Source organism: Ostrea edulis, chromosome 5 (assembly GCF_947568905.1).
Source record: "Ostrea edulis chromosome 5, xbOstEdul1.1, whole genome shotgun sequence".
In the NCBI taxonomy this organism is placed as follows: Eukaryota; Metazoa; Mollusca; class Bivalvia; order Ostreida; family Ostreidae; genus Ostrea; species Ostrea edulis.
This window is the reverse complement of record NC_079168.1, coordinates 77,628,116-77,650,439: the sequence shown is the minus strand read 5'-3', so window position 1 is coordinate 77,650,439 and position 22,324 is coordinate 77,628,116. Positions and strand designations below refer to the sequence as shown.

The 22,324-nt window shown below is 35.6% G+C and overlaps 1 protein-coding gene across 4 annotated transcripts in view; it reads left to right on the top strand.

Annotated features, from left to right (window-relative positions):
* Window positions 1-20,828, top strand: part of LOC125650814 (glycine N-acyltransferase-like protein 3) — a 34,133-nt gene extending 13,305 nt beyond the window's left edge. The window contains exons 1-6 of one of the 4 annotated variants that reach the window (XM_048879349.2): window positions 1,278-1,430; window positions 7,999-8,150; window positions 8,318-8,422; window positions 9,457-9,574; window positions 20,060-20,180; window positions 20,337-20,828. In XM_048879349.2, the coding sequence (XP_048735306.2) occupies window positions 8,070-8,150; window positions 8,318-8,422; window positions 9,457-9,574; window positions 20,060-20,180; window positions 20,337-20,751 (840 nt within the window). In that variant the 5' untranslated portion in view covers window positions 1,278-1,430; window positions 7,999-8,069 and the 3' untranslated portion in view covers window positions 20,752-20,828. Of the gene's footprint in view, window positions 1-1,277; window positions 1,431-3,268; window positions 3,560-7,998; window positions 8,151-8,317; window positions 8,423-9,456; window positions 9,575-20,059; window positions 20,181-20,336 lie in introns of those variants that run through there. The other 3 variants (XM_056166275.1, XM_056166274.1, XM_056166273.1) reach the window with 3 other exon arrangements.
* Window positions 20,829-22,324: the final 1,496 nt, after the last annotated feature.

Sequence of the window (22,324 nt, the reverse complement as noted above, 5' to 3'; positions counted from 1 at the left end):
GGTGCACACTCTCTAATAAAATCAAATTTGATTATTTTTTCTTTCAAAAGTACTTTTGATTACTTTAAGTAAAGAAAAGGGTGTGTACTCTCTCTTTCTCTCTCTCTCTCTCTCTCTCTCTCTCTCTCTCTCTCTCTCTCTCTCTCTCTCTCTCTCTCTCTCAAATACAATTTATTTGATTATTGATTAAATTGAACTTTACTAAACTCTCATCAATTTCACTTAAACTTTTTTCATTAGTCATCTCACAGTGTCCACATGTACAATTCATCTGTTTGTCAATCTCTATTTGAGGTCAGTCCATTCATGCCACACAAAGAAAACTTCCAGAATACTCTTCTATTGTTACTCTTTCTGACCGATAGAATTCTTGCTATTCTAACTAAACCATTTAGGTTCAATCTGATCATAGTTTTTAGGGTTGGTTAGTGCACATCTACCTTTGGGAATTTTACAACACCCATTCAGCTTACAACCATGAAAACAAATAAGATGGGAATGTATTTTCGAAATGGAAAAGAAATTTCTGAAGAAACAAAGAAATTATTGACCTCTACAATGAGAGAAATTATTTTCCTGAAACAATCAGTAAAACTGAAGTGTCAAATTATTTACGGGGTTTTCACTCACACTGAGAAAAAAAGTTGTCAATTCTTTGTCGTACCTGAGTAACTTTGTGACCTAAATTCAGACCAAATGTGATACTTTGCTGACCAAATTGTAAAGTATATTGATCAATTCAGCAGGCAATTGAAAACTCAACCGGTCTTTTGTAATTCGCTGTAAACGTTTTGACACCTAACCATATGCTGCTTCTCAGACCCGGAAAAAACATGCCCACCTGGAACCTTTTCGCAAACCGTCAACTATGTGCGTCGTAGATGGCGCCAAATTGAATATCTTGCAGATGTCTTTTGGAGCAGATGGATAAAACAATACTTACCTCTTCTTCAAAGCAGACAGAAGTGGCTGAAGCGGGAACGCAACATTAAGGAAGGAGACTTGGTTCTCATTTTCGAGAATGGACCTAGAAGTTCTTGGAATCTTGGAAGAGTTCTGGACGTTCAAATGGACGAACATAACAGTGTGCGCGTTGTGAAAGTAAAGACAGTATTCTTACCCGTCCAATAACAAAATTGTGTCTTGTGCTAGAATCAGACATTAATAACTAATGATTGTATGTTTATTTGACTAGATTGTCCATTTTTGTATCTCGTTAAATATGTTTAGGTAGACCATATTTTAGGGGTCGGTGTAATGGACATTCCGGAAACTTACCGGCATTTCGTAAGTGTTCTATATGTTAGAATATGTTAGACTAAACGGAAATCACGATAGTCTGTTTTGATCGTGGAACACTGAAGTCTGAACAGATATCACAGCTGTAGCAATTTATATTAGAATATACTAGTATCAGGCCTATAATCACGGTAAATATTACATTTAGTTGTCATATGTTTGCATATTTTCTGCCACATAATCTAAATTGTGTTTAAGTTGTTTATTTATATATTCACACGTTTGTTTATGTGTGCGTGACATAGTATGGAAACGTGTTCCGGTAAAAAATTACATCACGGTATTAAACTTTCTTTAGAGTAATTTATCGAATACACTAGCTGTCCATCACAATGTTATATTAAATACTTATGCTTTATTCATTTCTTTGTAGTCAATCTTTTCTAACCTATACAATTAAAAACAATGGGAATGAATTGGCTTGTTTTGTCAGGTATATACTAGTGGGAAAAAGAAACTGCATTATAAAATTTAGTATAATTTTTCTATATTTATTGTTTATATTTATAAAATCTAAACAATCGATAAAGGGGATAGTTCTGAACAATATCGGATAGTACCCAACTCAGATACACGGACTTTTTCATGGTTAGTGAACACATGTTGTTTATTGAAGTGTTCGTGCGCACAAGTTTTACTGGCCAATACTGTTTGGAGTAAGAAGTGTAAATGGTTTGTTTGAACACTATTTATTAAGGAAAGCACTTTAGTTTTGACAAGCTTTGCCCTTCTGTCATGCCACGACTCAGCGAAAATCAACGTAATCGTGGTGTTGGGATGCTTCAAGCTGAAATTGCACAATATATCGTAGCAAGACACTTTGGAGTTCATCGGAACACCATCCAGTCATTATGGAGACGTTTCCACAATCTGGTAACACTCGGGATTGATCACGTTCTAGGCGTCCTCGTATGACGTCGCGTCGACAGGACAACCACATTAGACTTGTGCACCTGAGAAATCATTTCCAGACAACAAGTTGGACTGCTCGTAGCATTCATGGACTTCGACCAATCAGTCCAAGAACTGTGCGTAATTGTCTGCGCGAGCACATCAGACCAAGACGTCCAGCGGTGCGCCCAATACTTCTTCAACGTCATCGTATCGCTAGACTAGCGTGGTGCAGATGGCATCTACGATTCAGAATACAGGACTGGGCCAATATTCTGTTCACTGATGAATCCAGATTTCATTTGGATAGCAGTGACGGTCGTTGTAGGGTGTATCGTCGCGTTGGGGAGCGGTACCAGGACGCTTGTGTTGTGCAACGTCGACAATTCGGTGGAGGTAGCGTTATGGTGTGGGTTGGAATAACAGCACGTGGAAGGACCCCTCTACAAATTGTCAATGGAAATCTCACCGTCATACGCTATCGAGACGAAATTATTCAGCGCCATGTGTTACCCTTCATACAGAGACAGCAAAATAACATCACTCTGCAGCAAGACAACACAAGGCCACATGTTGCACGTGTAGTCAGCTGTTTCCCCCGGTTTATTGCCGATTGAGCATGTCTAGGATTAAATGGAACGACGTCTACGCCGTTTACCAAATCAGCCAGTGACATTGGCTGATTTAGGCCAGGCTTTAACCAACATCTGGAACAACATCTTTCAAGCATTTCTGAACACTTTAGTGGCATCAATGAGGCGCCATTGTCAAGCATGCATGAATGCAAATGGTGGTCACACACGTTATTAACTTTTGTTAATTCAAATTTGATTACCAGTGTCTTTTGAGTGTGCTAAAATTGACGTTATTCGACGTTAATATTAATGGATTATGAAATGTTGTAACGAATACATATATTAACAGTATTACCAAAAATAAAATTTGTTCATTCTTATTTTTTTAAATTATTTTTTCATATATTAAATAATGCACAGTTTCTTTTTTCCCGCTAGTATGTATACGGATGCTATAAGCCCTATATATTGATCTGTTAAGGTAGCAGGGGACAGTTTCGCACTATAGGCCCGGTCAACTTTTTCAAAAAAATGGAAATACCCCATATTTGAAGTGATATTACATGTGTAAAAATGTATACAATAATTTTAGGATGCATGTCAAATGTAGCTGAGTGCTTAATAAAAATGTTGATATACAACATGTAGGTGTCACCATGATTCCTAGCTTATAGATTGGTGCAAATACGAAACTAAGACACGTGGTCAGTTGCTGAAGAAATTCCGGTGAAAACATGCAGGGTCTAGCAAAAGGTCTGTAGCTGTGAGAGAAGGTGGATGGCCCCATATGAGAGGTAGATTTTTGAGAAGGACAGATAGGCTTCTTGATTGTGCACATGTCTAAATCCCCATGTTTGGTACTGTGATGGTGTGCGGGTGGTGCGGATTAGCCCAAATGAGGGAAAATCAAAGCAAAAAAGGGGAACCTGCTCAGAGCATGTTTTGTGCACCAGCACCAGTATTTATAGATTACATGTAATTTAGGCTCATAATTTATTAACTACACTAATATGAAATACAAGTATTGACATAAAAGGGAAATGTGATTTTTCATTAGTCTGTCATAATCTGACTTTGGTGTATACCCCCTATCCACATGTTTCAAAACCAAAGAAACTGTCCCCTGCCACCTAAACGTAATCAAAATCAGTGTGCCAAGAACTGCCTAACAATCGGTATGAAACAAGTCGATCAGCATTTGACCCAATGATAGGTGTTGTATTCGTAAATTAGATTGTAAATGGTAACCGTTATCTTGCAATCATGTCATAATTTGGAAAGATTGTGTTTTATTGCATCAATTTACAGCTGGTGCAAAGTATACATGAACGAAATTTTTCTAGATAATCATGTCCATGCAGATTTTATTTTAAAAGAAATAATTTTCAGTTTTGAAAATACAAAGTAGTATGACTTGACGTTGTGATACTTCACGCCAACATACATGTACATGTACTTCTTTGAGGGCATTAGCACTTCATGAAAAATATGCCGGCATAGCGTTGTCGTTCATACACATGGATATTTTCAAAAATAAAATATATTTCTTATATTTCCATAATAATTTCATTTTGTCCGATTTCCAAGCCGTTGAAATAGACGTGTTATATTTATAAAGATTCGTACATGCATTGCTTATATCCATTCCCGAGGATATGGCTATACCCGCACTTCTAAAGAAAGTTTGGGTAATACTCTGTCTGTCACAGACTTTCGGGATTTTCAATTTTGCCATAGGGGCCAAATGAGGGTTAAAAACGATGGGTTTCTTTGGTCACCTGAGTTACATCTGAGTAAACTCGGGTGACCTATTGTAATTGATTGTCGTACGTCGTCTTCCGTCGTGCGCTAACAATTGAACATTTTTAACTTCTTCTTAGTAACTACCAGTCCAATTCTTTTCAAATTTGGTATGAAGCATCATTGGGACAAGGGGGACATAAATTGTAAATTTCAGGACTTCAGTACCTCTGGGGCACTAGGGGAGTGGCAAAAACTGCCCAAAATTGACCAATTTTCAAAAATCTTTTTCTCAAGAACCACACCCATGTAAGAAAAACTAAATGCATAGTGATGTAGAGCAGGCCTCTACCAAAATTGTAAATTTCATGACCCCGGGGTAGGGGTTCTAACCCCAGGGCAGGACCAAATCTGTTATATAGTGTTTATGTGTAAAACACTTAAATGACATCTTCTTTAGTGCTATTGATACAGAATTGAAAGTAAATAGATATTTAGAAATAACAGGTAGTCCTTTACCAAAATTGTAAATTTGATGATCCCAGGGGTAGGAGTTTTGGTATAAGAGTGGGGCCAAAATTTTCAGTTATTAGATGTGTGAACAATAGACATTTTTAACTTTTTCTTGATAACTATAATTCCAATTCATTTCAAATTTGGTATGAAACATATTTGGAACAATGAGAACATAAATTGTAAATTTCAGGATTCCTGCACCCATGGGGTTTTAGGGGCGGCGAAAAACTGCCCAAAATGACCAATTTTCAAAAATCTTCTCAAGAACCACACACATGTAATAAAAACTAAATGCATAGTTATGTAAGGCAGGAAGGCCTCTACCAAAATTGTAAATTCATGATCCCCGGGGTAGGGGTTCTGACACCAAGGCGGGGCCAAACTTGTTATATAGTGTTTATGTATAAAACACTTTTAGTGCTTTTGATACTAAATTGAAACTAAATGGATAGAGCAGGTAGTCTTACTAAAATTGTAAATTTGATTTTCCCCAGAGTAAGGGTTTGACCCCAGGGTGGGGTCAAACTTAGTATATAGTATTTATGTGTAAGTTTGATGATACTGTATAAAATCTAAATGCATACTTAGGAATAGCAGAAAAGGATGTACAAAAAATGGTGAATTTCACAACCCAGGATTATGATTTAAGGATGAATCCAAATTAGTCATATATTTTGATGTTTTAATGTTAATACACCTATTATTTAAAGCCTTTCATCAGTGTATGCACTTTTGAAAGCATCTTGTTTTATACTGTTGCTGAACATTAGAATTTAGCTTAGATATTCAGAACAGGAAACTTTTTCTAGATTTCATAGCCCATGGAAGTAGTGATACTTTTTCACTAATATTCAGGTGATCGACAAGGTCTGTGGGCCTCTTATTTTCTTTGTAAAAAAAAAACCTGGTTCCCAGAACTTCTCGCACATTTTATACAATAGCCAAATCATCTTTTGGAACATGATTGGTGTCAATAAAGTTTCGTAATTTTCATTTTCATGAGGGTCGAAAATGATGTATTTCTACGAAATCTTGGTTTCTAAAACTCCGAATTTTCATTTTTTTTTTTTTTGGTCCCAGAACTTCTCTTACATTTTTTGGAGTAGCTTATTCATCTTTTGGAAAGTTATTGGTGGTGTCCTATAAAATTTCAAAAAGGTGTCAACATTTTCATTTCTATTCTGTGGACCAATTGGAGTTTGATAACTAACGTTTTTCTGTAGAAAAAACTTTGTTCCCAGAACCACTCTTACATAACATTTCATACAGGAGCCAAATGAACTTTAAGGATATCATTGGGGTGTCCTTTATAGTTTCGAAATTTATATTTTTACCTTGAGGGTCTAATGGGACAAACAAACGACAAACAAAACCTGGTGCTCACTGCATTGTGTCATGTGCAACAAGAATATATTTGCTTTAGAGGTTGGAATCTCAAGTTCCACCATTTTAAAGATATTTGAACAATAAAAAAAATGATGGGGATTAGGATGACCTCGGTACACTTGCCCATCAGAATACTCAATGCATCTTGATATATGCAACAGGAATAAATATGGTTTAGGGGTCAGAACCTCAATTGTTTTAAATGTACAATGTATTTCAACAATTATGAAATGTGGATTGGGATGACCCCAGGGCACTTGCCCAACAAAATATTCAATGTATCTTGACATATGCAGCACAATTATACATATGATATAGGGGTGATGATCTCATGTTTTGAAAATAATTGAACAATCATAGAATGAGGGGGATGGGGAAGATCCAGGGGCACTTGCCAATCAGAATAATCAATACACCTTGATTTATTATGCATTAAGAATATATATTTCTGGCAATGCAGCAATAATGGCTTCCTCCTAGAGACCCAGAGGTCATATCAACTGAGCATTTATTGTTGAATTTGATCATGAATATTCAGGTAAATTATAAAATAACTATTGTGGATTCTTTGCTAGCAAGATATGTGCATATCTAAAGAAAAGGTGAAGATAACGAACAATGATCAGCTTATAACTCCTATAAGGAATACAAAATATAGAGTAGGGTAAACACGGACTCCTGGATATACCAGAGGTGGGATCAGGTGTATAGGAGGAGTAAACATCCCCTGTCGATTAGTCACACCCACCGTGAGCCCTACAACTTGATCAAGTATACGGAGTAATCCGTTGTCAAACTCAGTGTACAGGTACATACTTTGTTTTACTTAAATCACTGAGCATAGAGGAAAAATTTGAAGGATTTAGAATATTCTTAAAATTTCTTTCATAATATTACGTATATTTCAAATTATTTTTCTACATCTACATGTATTCACATGCAGACTTTATGATACTCATAACAATACGCATGGGTTAAGTTACGCGCTTTTTACATGACCGCCTAATTAGTGTAAATTTCCCCCACGCATAAGTTACCCCTTTTAAAGTATAATTGGATCACAAAGATGTCAAGATTAAAGGATGTATTCCTCTATCACATTGTAAATACTGCCGTTGTATACCTGGAATAACAGAGTCCTCCACGGGCCCAAGTTCTACAGTTTTATCTATTCAACTTTTTGTACTCAATACCTACTCGATTGCAATTTATCAAACCCTCGTATAACTGAGATTCAGTATTGTTAAAGACATGATTCCCATGGACAGTTCGGGGTCACAACAGGTGTACACCGTTTCAAAGATGAATAAATACTAGATAAATAAACAAGAAGAGTGTCATGAATTATGTCAACCTCAATTCTTGTAAAACTTTTGATTCAAGTTTTTTCTAGTCCCAAGTTACATGTGAGCGTTGTGACCCCATGGGCTTCTTGTTTAGATCATTCCTGCCTACTTCAGGTAATCATAGGTTATTAGATAACGAGTACCCTCTTCTTCAGAGCTAAGTGAAACTTTATCTTGTGATAATAGTATTATGTATGTCACGTAAGACAATTCCAGTGGAGTACCAAGCGAGGTGTTTATTTCAGTGACTTGGAGCTGATGAGCAGCACAGATTGTGGTGGTTCTGAATATCAACATACTTTTACTGTAAAACAAAATGGCGGTACATGAGTTGAACTCAACAGAATATGCCACTATGGAAACGGAATTGGAAAAAGAGTTGCCTTACTCCATCTGTGTACGTATTTTTAAAAATGTTATTAGACATTCGAATATGGCTTCACGATGACTGTCAATATTGTTAGTATTGAAAAATAATGCTGGTATTTAACGGAAACCAAGTCTCCGACTCTCGACGTTTTGTGGTAGACGTATATGTCGCATTATCTTTATTTCATTGAAAAGGTTTTTAGCCATTTCAAATTACTGAGGAGGGGTTGGTTGACTGATAAAGCAGTTCTCGTGGATAGTTGGCCAGATTTCACTGCAGTTGTCATCGTGGATAGCAAGGCAAGGTTTGAATACATAATCATCCCTTAGTTAACTTTTATAAACAGCCCCCGAAAAGATAGATTAGCAAAGCATTTAGAAATGATCCTGTTGATATTTTTCTCAGTTGATTAAGATATAAACGAAATATTTTGATGGATAACTAAATCAGTATGGTGCCTCATTAGTACATAAATTGCGTTCAATTTGACAGATCAGGTGAGTTTAAATTTTATCATCATACATTCATATTTGACGCAAAGTATCCTTGTTACTTTCGGGTTTTGTGTCTTAGCTGAAAGAGATTTGGAAAATGACCAGCAAAATTCAATAACGGAATTTCGAAGAATTAAGAATTTACATGTATTAACACTTGTATACAGTAAAACATGTTGATGAAAAAAACCACCCAATAACTTTCAGTTATCAAAGTTCAGGATGCAGTACCCGAGGTTTGTCACACGCTGATTTTCCGCAGCCGAGACCGGCCATTAAGTTTAATCGCCAGTAATATGTTATTCAATGTAATTCTGTAAAGTGCTTATAAACCACAAAATTTACAGACTATATGTAACTAAAAACAAATTTCTAAATGTATGAGGTTTAGAATCTTCTCTAGATTAGGCTTGCATTTCTCGAAAAAATCTCAAACTTAACTTTGAGTATTTTCCTATTCGAGCAGTCAAAATTTGATAAATATTTCAAACTTAAGTCTAAATTTCGGTTTTTTTTTTCTCGAGAAATCCAGGCCACATCTACCAACCAACAGTATCAGGTACAAATGTATCACACAGCATAGGTAAAAAACGAACTATAGTACGTTCTCGTGCAAGTTATTATTCTAATATAGAAACATAAAGGCACTCATATTTGTGTTTCATAACTTTAAAATAGTCAAACTAAATTGGAGCTGTTGTCTGGTCAGTAACTTGTAACACAGGATGTTGTGCAATATATTTAACAAATACCTCCAGTTTTGATGAGACCGTCTCTCTCAGACAGCTGCTGTAGCGTATCTTTTAGATTTAGTCTAATGGAAGTCTGTATTTTTACAGAGGAAGAAAACTTTGCCATACGCAGTGTCCTTCTGCAAACAACCGGATTCCTGTCAATTTCTGGAGATCTTGCTACGACATGCTTTTGAAGTGCTGTCATCACCTTTATTCATTACTGGTAAGATATCTTTTGCAAATGTTGCTATGCAAGAAAATTTGTTGAATAGGGGTACATTGAATATTTTGTATTTATACACATGATTCCTATCGAATTCTTGAACAGTAGCTATTACAGGAGAAAAAAATATTGGAATGGGGCATTCCAAACTAAATTTTGAACAATTAGAATAATTTGATAGGAATTGGTTGATATAATATAAAGACTGTCAATAAAGACACCATACTATATGTAGCATACAGATTGAAATAACGTTTTTCTTTACAAAAACACGGAAAAAATGTTCAGAAGACTTATGAAAAAAATTCAGGATCATCACTCATAAAACAATATAGGTCTATACATTCTAGTAGTCTAGCTTCTAGCTATTCATTTAATATACTAAACCTAAATGACATGAATTAATAAATACAGACACAATTCTCACTTTATCCGCCATATTTCTCTCAGGTAGCCTTCTTTACTCTACCGGGGCCTCCGTGACCGAGTGGTTAGAGCATTGCGCTCAAAATCACACGGCCTCTCACCTCTGGTCGGTGCGGGTTCGAATTCCGCTCGAGCCGGTAAGTGAGAAAGTTTCTCAGTTTACATTCTGAAGGTTGGTGCACCGTCTCTTCCCAGGTACATTGTATCTGGGTTCTCTCTTCCACTAATAAAAACTGGGCGACACCATATAACCACAAAATTGTTGAGTGTGGCGGAAAACAGCAAAACAATCAATCAATCAATCTTTACTCTACCAGTATATACCCCAAATGTGATTGTCACACCTGAATGATTTTTCTAGGTGGATTTGACCAATACATCTCTGATAGTAATATGTAGGGAATGAGAAATAAATAAAATCACGTTTTTTAAACATGTTTTGCTCGAAATAAGAAAGTATTTATTTCATACTAGTGAAACTTTCTGAAAGTTTAGATAATTTAGACAAAAATGCAGAGAAAGCTTTTCTTGCATACTTGCAAGTGCATACAAGTAGCATAAAATATATATTATTCATGTTTATTTTTGCAAAATACAGGTGTGTATCATGTGCATAAAATGTAATGCATAAATTACATGTGCTACGAACCCCCCCCCCAACACCCCCCCCCCCAACACCAACACCCTTCCCCCCCAAAAAACGTATCAAATGCGGACACGAAAGTTTAAGATAACGAACAGTGATCAATCTCAAAACTCCTAAAAGCAATACAAAATAGAGAGTTGGGCAAACCAGAGGTGGAATAAGGTGCCTATGAGGAATAAGCATCCCCTGTCGACCGTTCACACCCGCCGTGAGGCCTATATCTTGATCAGGTAAACGGAGTTATACGTAGTCAAAATCAGTATGCAAAGAACGGCATAACAATCGGTATGAAACGCGTCAGACAGCATTTGACCCAATGATAGGCTGTATTGGCAAACTAGATCGTTATAACAACCATATAATTTACGAAAAGCTGACTTTAAAGGAGGCTGTTGGAACCCCTGCACCATCAACTTGTTTGTCAGAATCCGCCGTAAAATGGCTGAAATATTACCGAAACGACGTAAAACCTCAATTAATCAATCGATTTAAAAATTGACCATACGTAGAACAATCTATTGCGTATCGAATCAGTTGAGAAATACAAACATCATATGCAGGTGATAATGGACTATTGCTACATAAATATGGGAAGTTAATGATGGAGAAGCTGAAATCATTCCGTTTGTCTTAAAGTTGAATTGTTAGTTTGCTGTTAATATTTACTTTCAGTAAAATATGCAAGTATGATGCAGAAGTGGACGACTCTGTGGTGTCTTTTATTTCGAGTTCACTGGGACATATGATGGGGCGACGATTTAGGGTGTAACATATATTGAATCGACATATTGATGAAAATTAATATTGTTAATAGATAATACGTCGTCTATATATCTAAATGTCGAATTGAAGGTCAACTAACAAAGGAGCACAATTCGTGCCAATGGGGATTCCAACAGACTGTTGGGAGACCTGACCACCAAAGACCTTGAAGATATTGTTAATGAAGACTCCAGCATATTTTTAGCTCAAGTGAGCTTTTCTGATCGCCTGTTGTCCGTCGTCTGTCCGTCTGTCTGTAAACTTTTCACATTTTCGACTTCGTCTCCAGAACCACTGGCCCAATTTCAACCAAACTTGGCCAAAAGCAAATTTGGGTGAAGGGCTTTCAAGTTTGTTAAAATCATGTCCTCCGGGTGTAGGATGGGGCCCCGATATGGGATAAAAGTTTTACATACAAATATATAGGAAAAATCTTTAAAAAATATTCTGCCCAAAACCGCTATGCCAGAAAAGCTGATATTTAATGTACATGGAAGCTTCCTGACATAGTGCAGATTTAAGTTTATTAAACTCATGACCCCCGGATGGGGCCACAATAGGGGATCAAAATTTTACATACAAATATATAGGAAAAATCTTTAGAAATCTTCTTCTCAAGAACCATTGAGCCAGAAAAGCTGAGATTTACATGAAACCTTTCTGACATAGTGCAGATTAAAGTTTGTTAAAATCATGCCCCCCGGGGGTAGGATGGGGACCCAATAGGGGATCAAAATTTTACATTCAAATATATCGGAAAAATCTTTAAAAATCTTCTCAACAACCACTGAGCTAGAAAAGCTGAGATTTAAAATGAAAGCTTCCTGACATAGTACAGATTCATGTTTGTTCAAATCATGGCCCCGGGGGTAGGATGGGTCCCAATAGGGGATTAAAGTTTTACATACAAATATATATGGAAAATCTTTAAAAATCTTCTTCTCAAGAACCACTAAGCCAGAAAATCTGAGATTTACATGAAATGTTTGACGTAGCGCAGATTCAAGTTTGTTGTTTGTTGAAATCATGGCCCCCGGGGACAGGATGGAACCATAAGGGAGATCAAAGTTTTACATAGAAATATATTGGAAAATCTTTTAAAATCTTCTCAAAAACTACTGAGCCAGAAAAGTTTACATTCACATGAAAGGTTCCTGACATAGTTCAGATTAATTTTTTTTAAAAATCATGGCCCCCGAGAGAAGGTTGGGGCCACAAGGGAGGATCAAAGTTTTACATGCGAATATATTAGAAAAATCTTTAATAGAGCCAAGGTGACTCAGGTGAGCGATGTGTCCCATGGGCCTCTTGTTTATTTTACTTTTAGAGTACTTGTGCATGGAATCAGGGTGGCGTTTAACAAAGTAATTTTTTGGATGACTGATCATTAGATAGGCATATTTGCGTTTTCCATTTTTGTTGAAGAAGCAACTGTTTATGATGTCAAAAAAGAAAGTTTTTTTTATTTCAAGTTTACTAAAAGTTCTTTAGAATGTTTTAGAATCCACATTTGATTTACACCACTTCTGGCATATGTAGCCGCACAGTACGTTTGAACTTTCTCATTCATATTTGTTAATATTTTCGCGAGGAGCAAAGATAGGGGCTTGGTAGAACATTTACTGGATCCAGCAATGTGTCTGTATTTGTAAGGGTTTTCATGAAATTTAGGAATCCAGTGAAGGTACGGTAACTCATATTCATCCGACTCATTGACTGGAATATTAAATGTGTCTAAAACTGAAGCATGGTTTTGAAGAATTTCGTCTTTAGAAAGGGCAGTTGGAGTATAAGTACGATTACCAAAAGTGGAATTAATGCGTTTAAAATACAATTGAAATAATGAGCCTTACAAACAAAGACAATGTTGTTACAAGCTTTGTCAGCTGGATCTAAAACATATCCCACATATAACCTATCTAATTGTTTTATCACTTCTGAGTTACTAAACAGAGAAGGGTAGATGGTACGTTCTTTTGTTTAAATACTAGTATGTCTAATGCGAGATTTTAATATTCCTCTTATACTTTTAATCCATTCTGATCTTTTCAACAGATATCGGAGATGTATACTTACCGAAAATGTTAGATTCTCTTTATTCTGAAAAATCCACGATACATTTGTATCCCGACAGAACTTTACAACACGTTGTCATTCCATTATACAGACTACGACACACTTCACCCGTGCCAATCGGGGTGTCTTCGATCAGGGGAGATATCAGATTCGTAATTTTTTCCTGTATTAAATGTTTGACTGGTCAGGGGTTTTACAGTTTATAGAAACCAGGAATCTGATCATGCACGTACATATACACTGATCATCTGGTTGGATATAATGCGTGCACAATTAAAAATGTATCGATGATCACATACAAAGTTGGATATATGAAGAATGATCGAAAATATACATCTGTGTGAAAATATGGATATTACATTCGCAATCCAAAATAAACAGTTGATTATACAAATACATAATTATATAAAACGAAATATATAAACGAAAATATATTACATGATTGACTGAATATTGTTTAACGTCCCTCTTGAGAATATTTCACTCATATGGAGACGTCACCATTGCCCGTGAAGGACTGAAAAAATTAGGCATATGCTCGGCACTTATGGCCTTTGAGCAGGGAGGGATCTTTATCGTGTCACACCTGCTGTGATACGGGACCTCGGTTTTTACGGTCTCATCCGAAGGAGCGCCCCATTTAGTCGCCTCTTACGACAAGCAAGGGGTACTGAGGACATATTCTAACCCGGATACAAAACAGATTCGTTGTCTCTTTGGGAATAACTTCATTATTTATGGTCACTGTATGCACATATTCATTGATTGAACAGGAGAGAAAGAGAGAGAGAGAGAGAGAGAGAGAGAGAGAGAGAGAGAGAGAGAGAGAGAGATTCTCTGATACAAGCTTATTAAAAATTTCCAGCTATTCTAAAATTGTGATTGCCAACATATCGGAAACTTACAGGAGTTGATGTTCATAATTAAATTAATAAGAAATTAAAAATACTGACTTTGTATGTTAGAATAATGGAAAAAGTAAATTGTCAAAAAAGTGGGGAGGGCAGATCAGCCTCCCTGTCCACCCCAATACCCTGTATACGTACCTGATATAACATTTACACAAGTTCAATTCGTGTTTAAAGAAAGGTGCATATATACATTTCATTAAATATCCCAAAGGAGCTCGAATTTATGTACTCCCCATTTAATTATTTCATCCTCGAAAATTTAGAGACATGTTTTCAGTCAGAGCAGAAATGAATTCAATTTGAAATATATCTAGTATGAATGGAAATGTTTCAAATTTTCTTGCCATGCATAATGATACATGTAGTAAAAAAAAGATGAGTTAAAACAGCAATAAAATAAAACAAAACCCCCAAACAAACCAAGATATTTCATCCGATGTTCAAACTCCTAATTCGGGTGGTGGGGTGGTGGTAGTAGTTAAAGAGTTTTTTACTTTGACTGTCTCAATAATCCCCCCCCCCCCCCACACACACACTTCATTTCCTTCAATCGTTTGGGGGTGGAATGGGGGTTGGGGGGGTTGAGTTCTCTACTTTAAAAGTGCCTCATAATTTTGATTTTACCCAATCTTCATTCTCTTAATTGGTGGTGGTGGGTGTTATTGACTATTATATCAGAACTTTCAAGCTGAGGTCAAGTGGATCACGCAACATATCATTTATTTGCATTACAAAATAACAAATAATGGATATTGTTAATAAAGGTGAGGGACAGGCCCCCTTGCCCCTTCCCCTTGATTTTATGTGTCTGATAACGACGCAGAATATGATTAACTCAACATTTTGCATTAGTACAATTTAAATCTAATTAAAATTAGATCCTTTGATCCGCTCACGTATTTTGCTACACAAGGATCTAACGAAACCATATACGGAGGACAAATCTAGTGACCTTTCAGTCTAACCCATCAGTGCATTGGCTATTATTTTGACGGTATAAACTCGGGGCATTCGGAAAACTGAAATCGTACCGATAGCTGCCGAAGTATTCCGATAATAACAACGTGTCAGACACGCCGAGGATGGGGTCTGACACCTCAACGATTGTATAGTTTGACAAATGTTTGTTGTTTGGGTGGATTTTCATTTGTTACAAGAGACCACAGGCGCCTGGGTACAAGGATATTGCACTATAACCTCTATGTAAACAATGGAGGAAATTCGAACCACGAATAGATATTTCTCTCCGATCTACGGTGTCTCTTTTTACAGTTTTTCATGTTTCATGAAGCTTAAGGTGACTCCATATTCGCTTTATTATCTGATAAAAGTTTAAAATTTGTATTTATTTCAATTTCTCAGAGTTAAAACTAATGAATTATCAAATAAAATTGATAGGTCATCACACTTTTTAAGATGCGAGACATATGTTCTGCCACAGCTCTCTGTTTTGTCAGTAAAAAACGCCCAGCAGTTTTACCTCTTTATTCATGTAGCAGTAATTACGGTAACAAACTGAAATACATATAAACAAATTCTGCTCACACCACATAGAACTTTCCTTGAACTAATCATGCTCCTACCGGATATACTTAATATGCGTGTTTTGGGGCATGCGCCATACGTAAATAGGTAAGAAAATATCAACATCCGGTGTATTTTTAGAAGCGGAAGCACGTGTATGTAAATTTTCAGTAAACGATGTCTTGGCGATTTCTACCTTCCCTGAGCTGAGTCTAGTAAGGCTACGTACACGGCGCAAGGTAGAGCTGGAAATGAAAAATTTTCATTATCCACCTCAAGAAGAAAATTCATATATGAAATTAAAAATAGAAAAATTATCAGACGGTGAAGTAATCTAGTTACATGCTCAGTGGAAGCGCTAGGTGCCAAACGAATGAAAGAATCATTTTGACCTTACAGCAAATTTTGATTTCCTTGTTACGGAATCTGATGTCTCAATATACAGGCCATTGGCAAAATAATCTCTTCAGGATTAGAATTTCCCCCTCTTCAAGTCAAGAGCTTGTAGTCTTTGTACAAAATATTGTATGGAGAGGGCTGGATAAAACACCCTTAGCTTAGCACATCAGATGATTTTTAAATTTTGATATAAATGAAAGCAAGTGGACAATAAACATTGTTGACTGTGGTGTAGGGGCAATAAGTAAAACAGTTCAGACAGGCACTGTCCCATCTGCCAGAACAAGTCATTATTAAATCTTGACGAAGATAACTGATGATTTTCTTTTATTTTATGGAGGTTTGTATAGAAACGGGAACTAAAATCAAGTGCATTCCCTAAATTTGAAAACTTTAGAGATAAGAATGCATATTTCAATCAAATTCTCTTTGAAATATCATTTCAAAAGCCGAGAAAAATTTAAAAATCTAACGAAAAAATACGTTTAATAATGAAAACAATCAGCCGGAAGTAGTATTTTTCTCAAAATTCGCTGTAAGGAAATATGATTTACCCAGAAAATGAGGAAAAAACTCTGAATCGGACTTGCTGCAACTTAATCGTCAGAGGAAATTCAAACTACTTACAAAAATCGAAGATTCAAATCAAAATATCCTCATAACAATTATTACTTTAATCGCCGAGTTGGGAGTATATCAATCTCTTTAATCACAACCAGTCGAAAATATTAAAAAATTCATTAAAAATTCATTTCTTGATCAATTTCTATAATTTTTTTCCCAACGAAGCGCTTATTTATATTCTCTCAATTTCTGATCAGTGCGCATGTGCAAAGGGAAAATCCCGTCTGAAAATAGAAATGCGCATACCTGATAAGGTCGTATCAATATACGGCCCGCTTCAATGTTGCGACGTCATAGGTCACCTAATTTGCATTAATTATTCATAGTTACAAGGAGCAAGGAAAGTTCTATGTGCACACATATATCAGAATAGTTGTCTTAATAAATTCAGAATTTCACATTTACTTTAGAAAAAATATAATTCAAATAGCATAAAAATAAATAGAATGAACATACATCGATGCCCCTTTATACCGCAAGATCGATGGAAAGCGTCCCAGACGCTGTGTTGGGAAAAATGACTCCCTGAGTCTGTCCTCGGTGCACGAGAAAAAATGTCTTAATGTTCAAACCGGATGTAATCACTATTAACTAATAAAACGTTTTCCGGACGACCCAACGAATTCCGGTGGCGTCACAACATACATATACTAAATCACATAACAACCTCAGAAAAGAGCAATTTTCCTTCGATAGCAACATCAAAATTTAACAAAAACTGGTTAAAACGATATAATAGTATTTATCATAATTTCATATTACTGTTTCTTTACAAAACTATTCAAAATTTCTGCAGAAAATAAAGAAAATCTATCATATACATGTACCTACACATGATTTCATTTCTTTTTGATATCCTATCGATTAGTATCGGAGAAGTTAAGGAATGAATATATTATCTTTTCGGTGGATGTAGGGATCCAGAACAAAAGGCTGAAAACTGCATCATTGCGCGTAGCGCATGATGCAAGGTTTTCCGTCTTTTTTGTGTGTGGAATCCCTCCATCCACCAAAAAGATAATATATTCATTCCTTATCATTTAAATATGTAACGCATTGAGTTTGAATGATAAAACATGATATGATTTGAGTTGAATTAAAGATTTATTCGTGAACTACTTTATATGACGCTTCGAAATTGGCGTAGTGATTTATGAAAACATCAACTGAAAATCGGAAATGGCGGCTTCCACGAACTGTTTACTTTTGACTCACAAACGGGTTCCCTGTGAACTGAAAGGTGCAGCTTTGAAAGGATGAGTTAGAGATGAATTCTGTGGATAGAAAATTGCTGGAACTTTGTTGAGTTGAACTGGCATACACCTCAATGTTCGATGTCGGTACGAACGGTAAGCGTGGCCGGGACTTCCATATGTATGATGTGTCATGCGATCAGAGACCAGGCAAGTAGGGTTCTCTTGAGGGTTTCAACGGTTTCCAGGGGGACGAGTGAGTGTTGAAGAGGATCTTGCAAGTTTTGCTAGTGAATTACTAAGGCATTGCTTTTGATGGCCACTGCAACCCCTGTTATAACTGCGTACGGACGCCTCGTTCCGGTGCCCATTCATGAACATGATATGTCGAGTTCAAAACTATCGTCGTTAGGGGTTTGAATTGCAGTCGCTCTGAGATAGCGTGCGGTGTAATTTTGAGAGCATCCAGAATTTCTAGATATGTCAGACATGAATTCCGAAAACTGGTACGCTTTGACAGGCTTGGCTATGAACCACACTTTCTCTGATTGTGGAGACGCCATTGCAGCTTTGGAACAGTGATTGAATAATGATGTGGCATTCGGGTCTGTCACATGAAGAAGTTGTTGTAGGGTGCAAACTGGACAATTGTCATCCCCGGTTGAGTACATTCGCTTATCCTGTGGAGCATTAGTTGTGTCGAGACCACCCTGCCAATTCTTTTGCTTGGTTTCATGGGAGTCATATTTATTTTATTTTGTATAATTAATTGTTTATTTATCATTTATTTTTATTATGTTAATGTTTTTGTTGAATGAATTTATTTGGATCGATAGAGTTGTTAAGTTGTTCTTTTCAGGATTCCCAATCTATAAATAGATCTATAAATAGACCATTCAGGGGAATCCCCAACATTCCAATAGAAAGTAGTTCCGAACGACCATTATTATTTTATTTTTCGAGTTATACGATATTCATATGATAATTCAACCAATGAAAAGGCGTGTAAACATGTAAAATTAAATGATTACCTGTTACCTGTCGAAGCTACCCACACAGGTAAATCGAAAGCACTGATGTGAAGTGAAGCGTACCAAAAACTCATCCCCTTAAAGCTGACATGAATTAATAAATATAGTAGAATTCTGTGTGTGCGCCATATTTCTCTGCTAATCCGCCATATTAGTTGGATGTTCTATTATTATATGTATCAGGGTTCGCATGGTTTATAAGGGGCGAGTTTTGCTACGCTTCACTACACATCAGTGTTTTCGATTTACCTGTGCGGGTAGCTTCGACATGTAATACATACATCTCAGATACTAATTCATGAGATATCAAGAAGAAATGAAATCACGTTTTGAAACATCACGCAGTGCTCAAAATTACAATAAACATATCGTACAGTAGTAAATCATTCTAAAAGATGTGAATAATTGAATTTAGAATGGCTTTTTTTACGTGAATATACGTACATTTGCAGTAAATATGTCAAAACTATACAAAAACGCGGAGAAATAATTCATCTAATATCTATTGATAAAATGGAATAAGCAAAAGGTATAAAAATCTATACCATTCACACTTACTTCAAGCAAAAGGCAAATACATAAATTCTACTGTACTTATAAACATGACAATGAAAACGCATCGAATGCGGACGACTATCTACCTGGATCTACTCGTTATATACCCACATTTGGGGTATATAACGGTTGAGTAAATTAGGCTACCTGAGAGAAATATGGCGGATAAGATGAGAAATGTGTACGTATTTATTAATTCATGCCAGCTTTAAATACCATGCAAACCCTGATACATATAACAATAGAACATTAATCTGATATGGCGGATAAGCAGAGAAATATGGCGGAGATAGAGATTTATACTATATTTATTAATTCATGTCAACTTTAATTTGCAGGCTGTACAGATGCTGTGATAGATGCATTGGTTAACCGTTTCAAAGATGCAGAAACCTCTCCTGTTAAAAAATTCAGTGAAGGAGTAGCTTTTACACTTCCTCCTGACAAAATAGTTCCTCTGTAAGTACAATGTACAGTTTAGAGAAGTAAGACATTGCATACCTTAGTTATCCATCATCTGGACTTAGTGTAGCGTGGGTTTATAGGATTTATGATACTGATCAATCCCCTTATATTTACTAATTTCTGATAATACATTTTTAAAATTGTTTTCAGAGAAGCTCCAGATGGACTCAGAATCTCCAAATTAAAGCAATCTCAGGTAGAAAATGTTTACAACTCGTGGGAATATACAGAGGAATATGAGCGACATGCAGACTTGAGGTACTGGATAAGGTACCACATCTCCAATTTCCACACCGTCTGTATCGAGACCGAGGATGGACGTCCTGTTGCCTGGGAACTTCAACAAGAATATGGTGGGATTGGGATGTTGTACGTGGAACCTGAGTACAGAAGAGCCAATCTTGGAAGCGTTGTCACGAGAACACTCGCTGGAAAACTGGTTAAAGACGGTGAATCAGTGTTTGCTTTTGTTGAAGACAGCAACGAGACATCAATTAATTTCCACAAGAAAAATGGTTACGTACTTATGCCTTTCAAAGCTTCATTTGCAATCTACAATTTGTAGCAACGAACAGCAAATTTTTCTCACAGAATATCTACAGAGGACAAATATTGAGACCTTAATATAGCGAGTAAAGAGAATTTTAGTCCTATACGTATGTAATATAAAAGAGTTGAATATATATATATATATATATATATATATATATATATATATAATTCAATAAAAAAATCAGGAAAATATACAGTTCCAAAATATATTTAAATATATAAATAGAACTGTATATTTTCCTGATTTTTTTATTGAATTATTTTGACTGTGTGATATCAACTCTTTCTATTTGGATTATATATATATATATATATATATATATATATATATATATATATATATATATATATACTGGGTTTTATATATATATATATATAAAGTCAAAAAATAAAATCCACTACTCAAAGTTTTACTATAAAATAAATAAATATTTTATTTTATCATATTTTAAATATGATATATTTAATATATATTTTTATACCTCAGTATGAGAATGCCATGCAACGCGTAATCTGATTGGTCTAGATGGTCACGTGCCAGGGAGGACAAAACTTCATATCTCCCTCTCAGACATCATATTTCCCTATCATATTTACCCCTTGGGCAGCCTCGTGCATTTTCCATAAATTTAACGTCAAGGTAGATGAAGTGTATTGTGACGTCACAATAAGTCCGAGTCATTCTACTTTCATAGTTCGTAAGACACAAAATATGCGGGTCTCTGATACACAGTTGAATCGCATGGTTTTGGTTTTGGTTGATACAAAAACAAGCAAGTAAATCAGCACTCAAGGAGAATGGAAATACAAAAACTGGTTATCATATCACTGTATTTCGTTGTTTGTACCTTCTACCGTAATACGTTGACGGCGGGGTGTTACCGTTAGGACGATCCCAGCTACATACAATGTAGATGAGCGGACTCCAATTTCAAACGTACTTTTGTAGTCTTGCTTTGTTTCGGTATAATAAACAATTTATTGCATGAATGTTCGGGAGATATGAAGATTTATTCACCCAAGAAAAATCATATTCCCCTCGGGCGTTGCCCTTGGGGAATATGATTTTTCTTGGGTGAATAAATCTTCATATCTCCCTCACTATCATGCAATAAATGTATAATATATATAATATATATATATATATATATATATATATATATATATATATATATATATCATATTATACATATGATATATATATAAATTTTTATTAAAAAATAAATAAGATAGATAAAAGTTTGAGTACTGGATTTTATTTTTTGACTTTATTCTACCCCGATACCAAGAAAAAAGAATTTATTGAATGTATATATATATATATATATATATATATATATATATATATATAAAGTCTCTTTTTTGGAAGTAAAATACAGAAAAAACTCTAAACACTTTGTTGAAATATTTCGACCGTGTTACCGGTCTTCTTCGGTCGTGTTTATTTCTCATAGCAACGTAACGCACGACTACATATGCCAAAGTACTATGACGTCACAGTAAATATTATAAACTTCAAAGTTGATATTGCACAAAAAACATTTGAGAAAGGTAAGAGTTGTAATAATAAAATGAACAATGCTCAC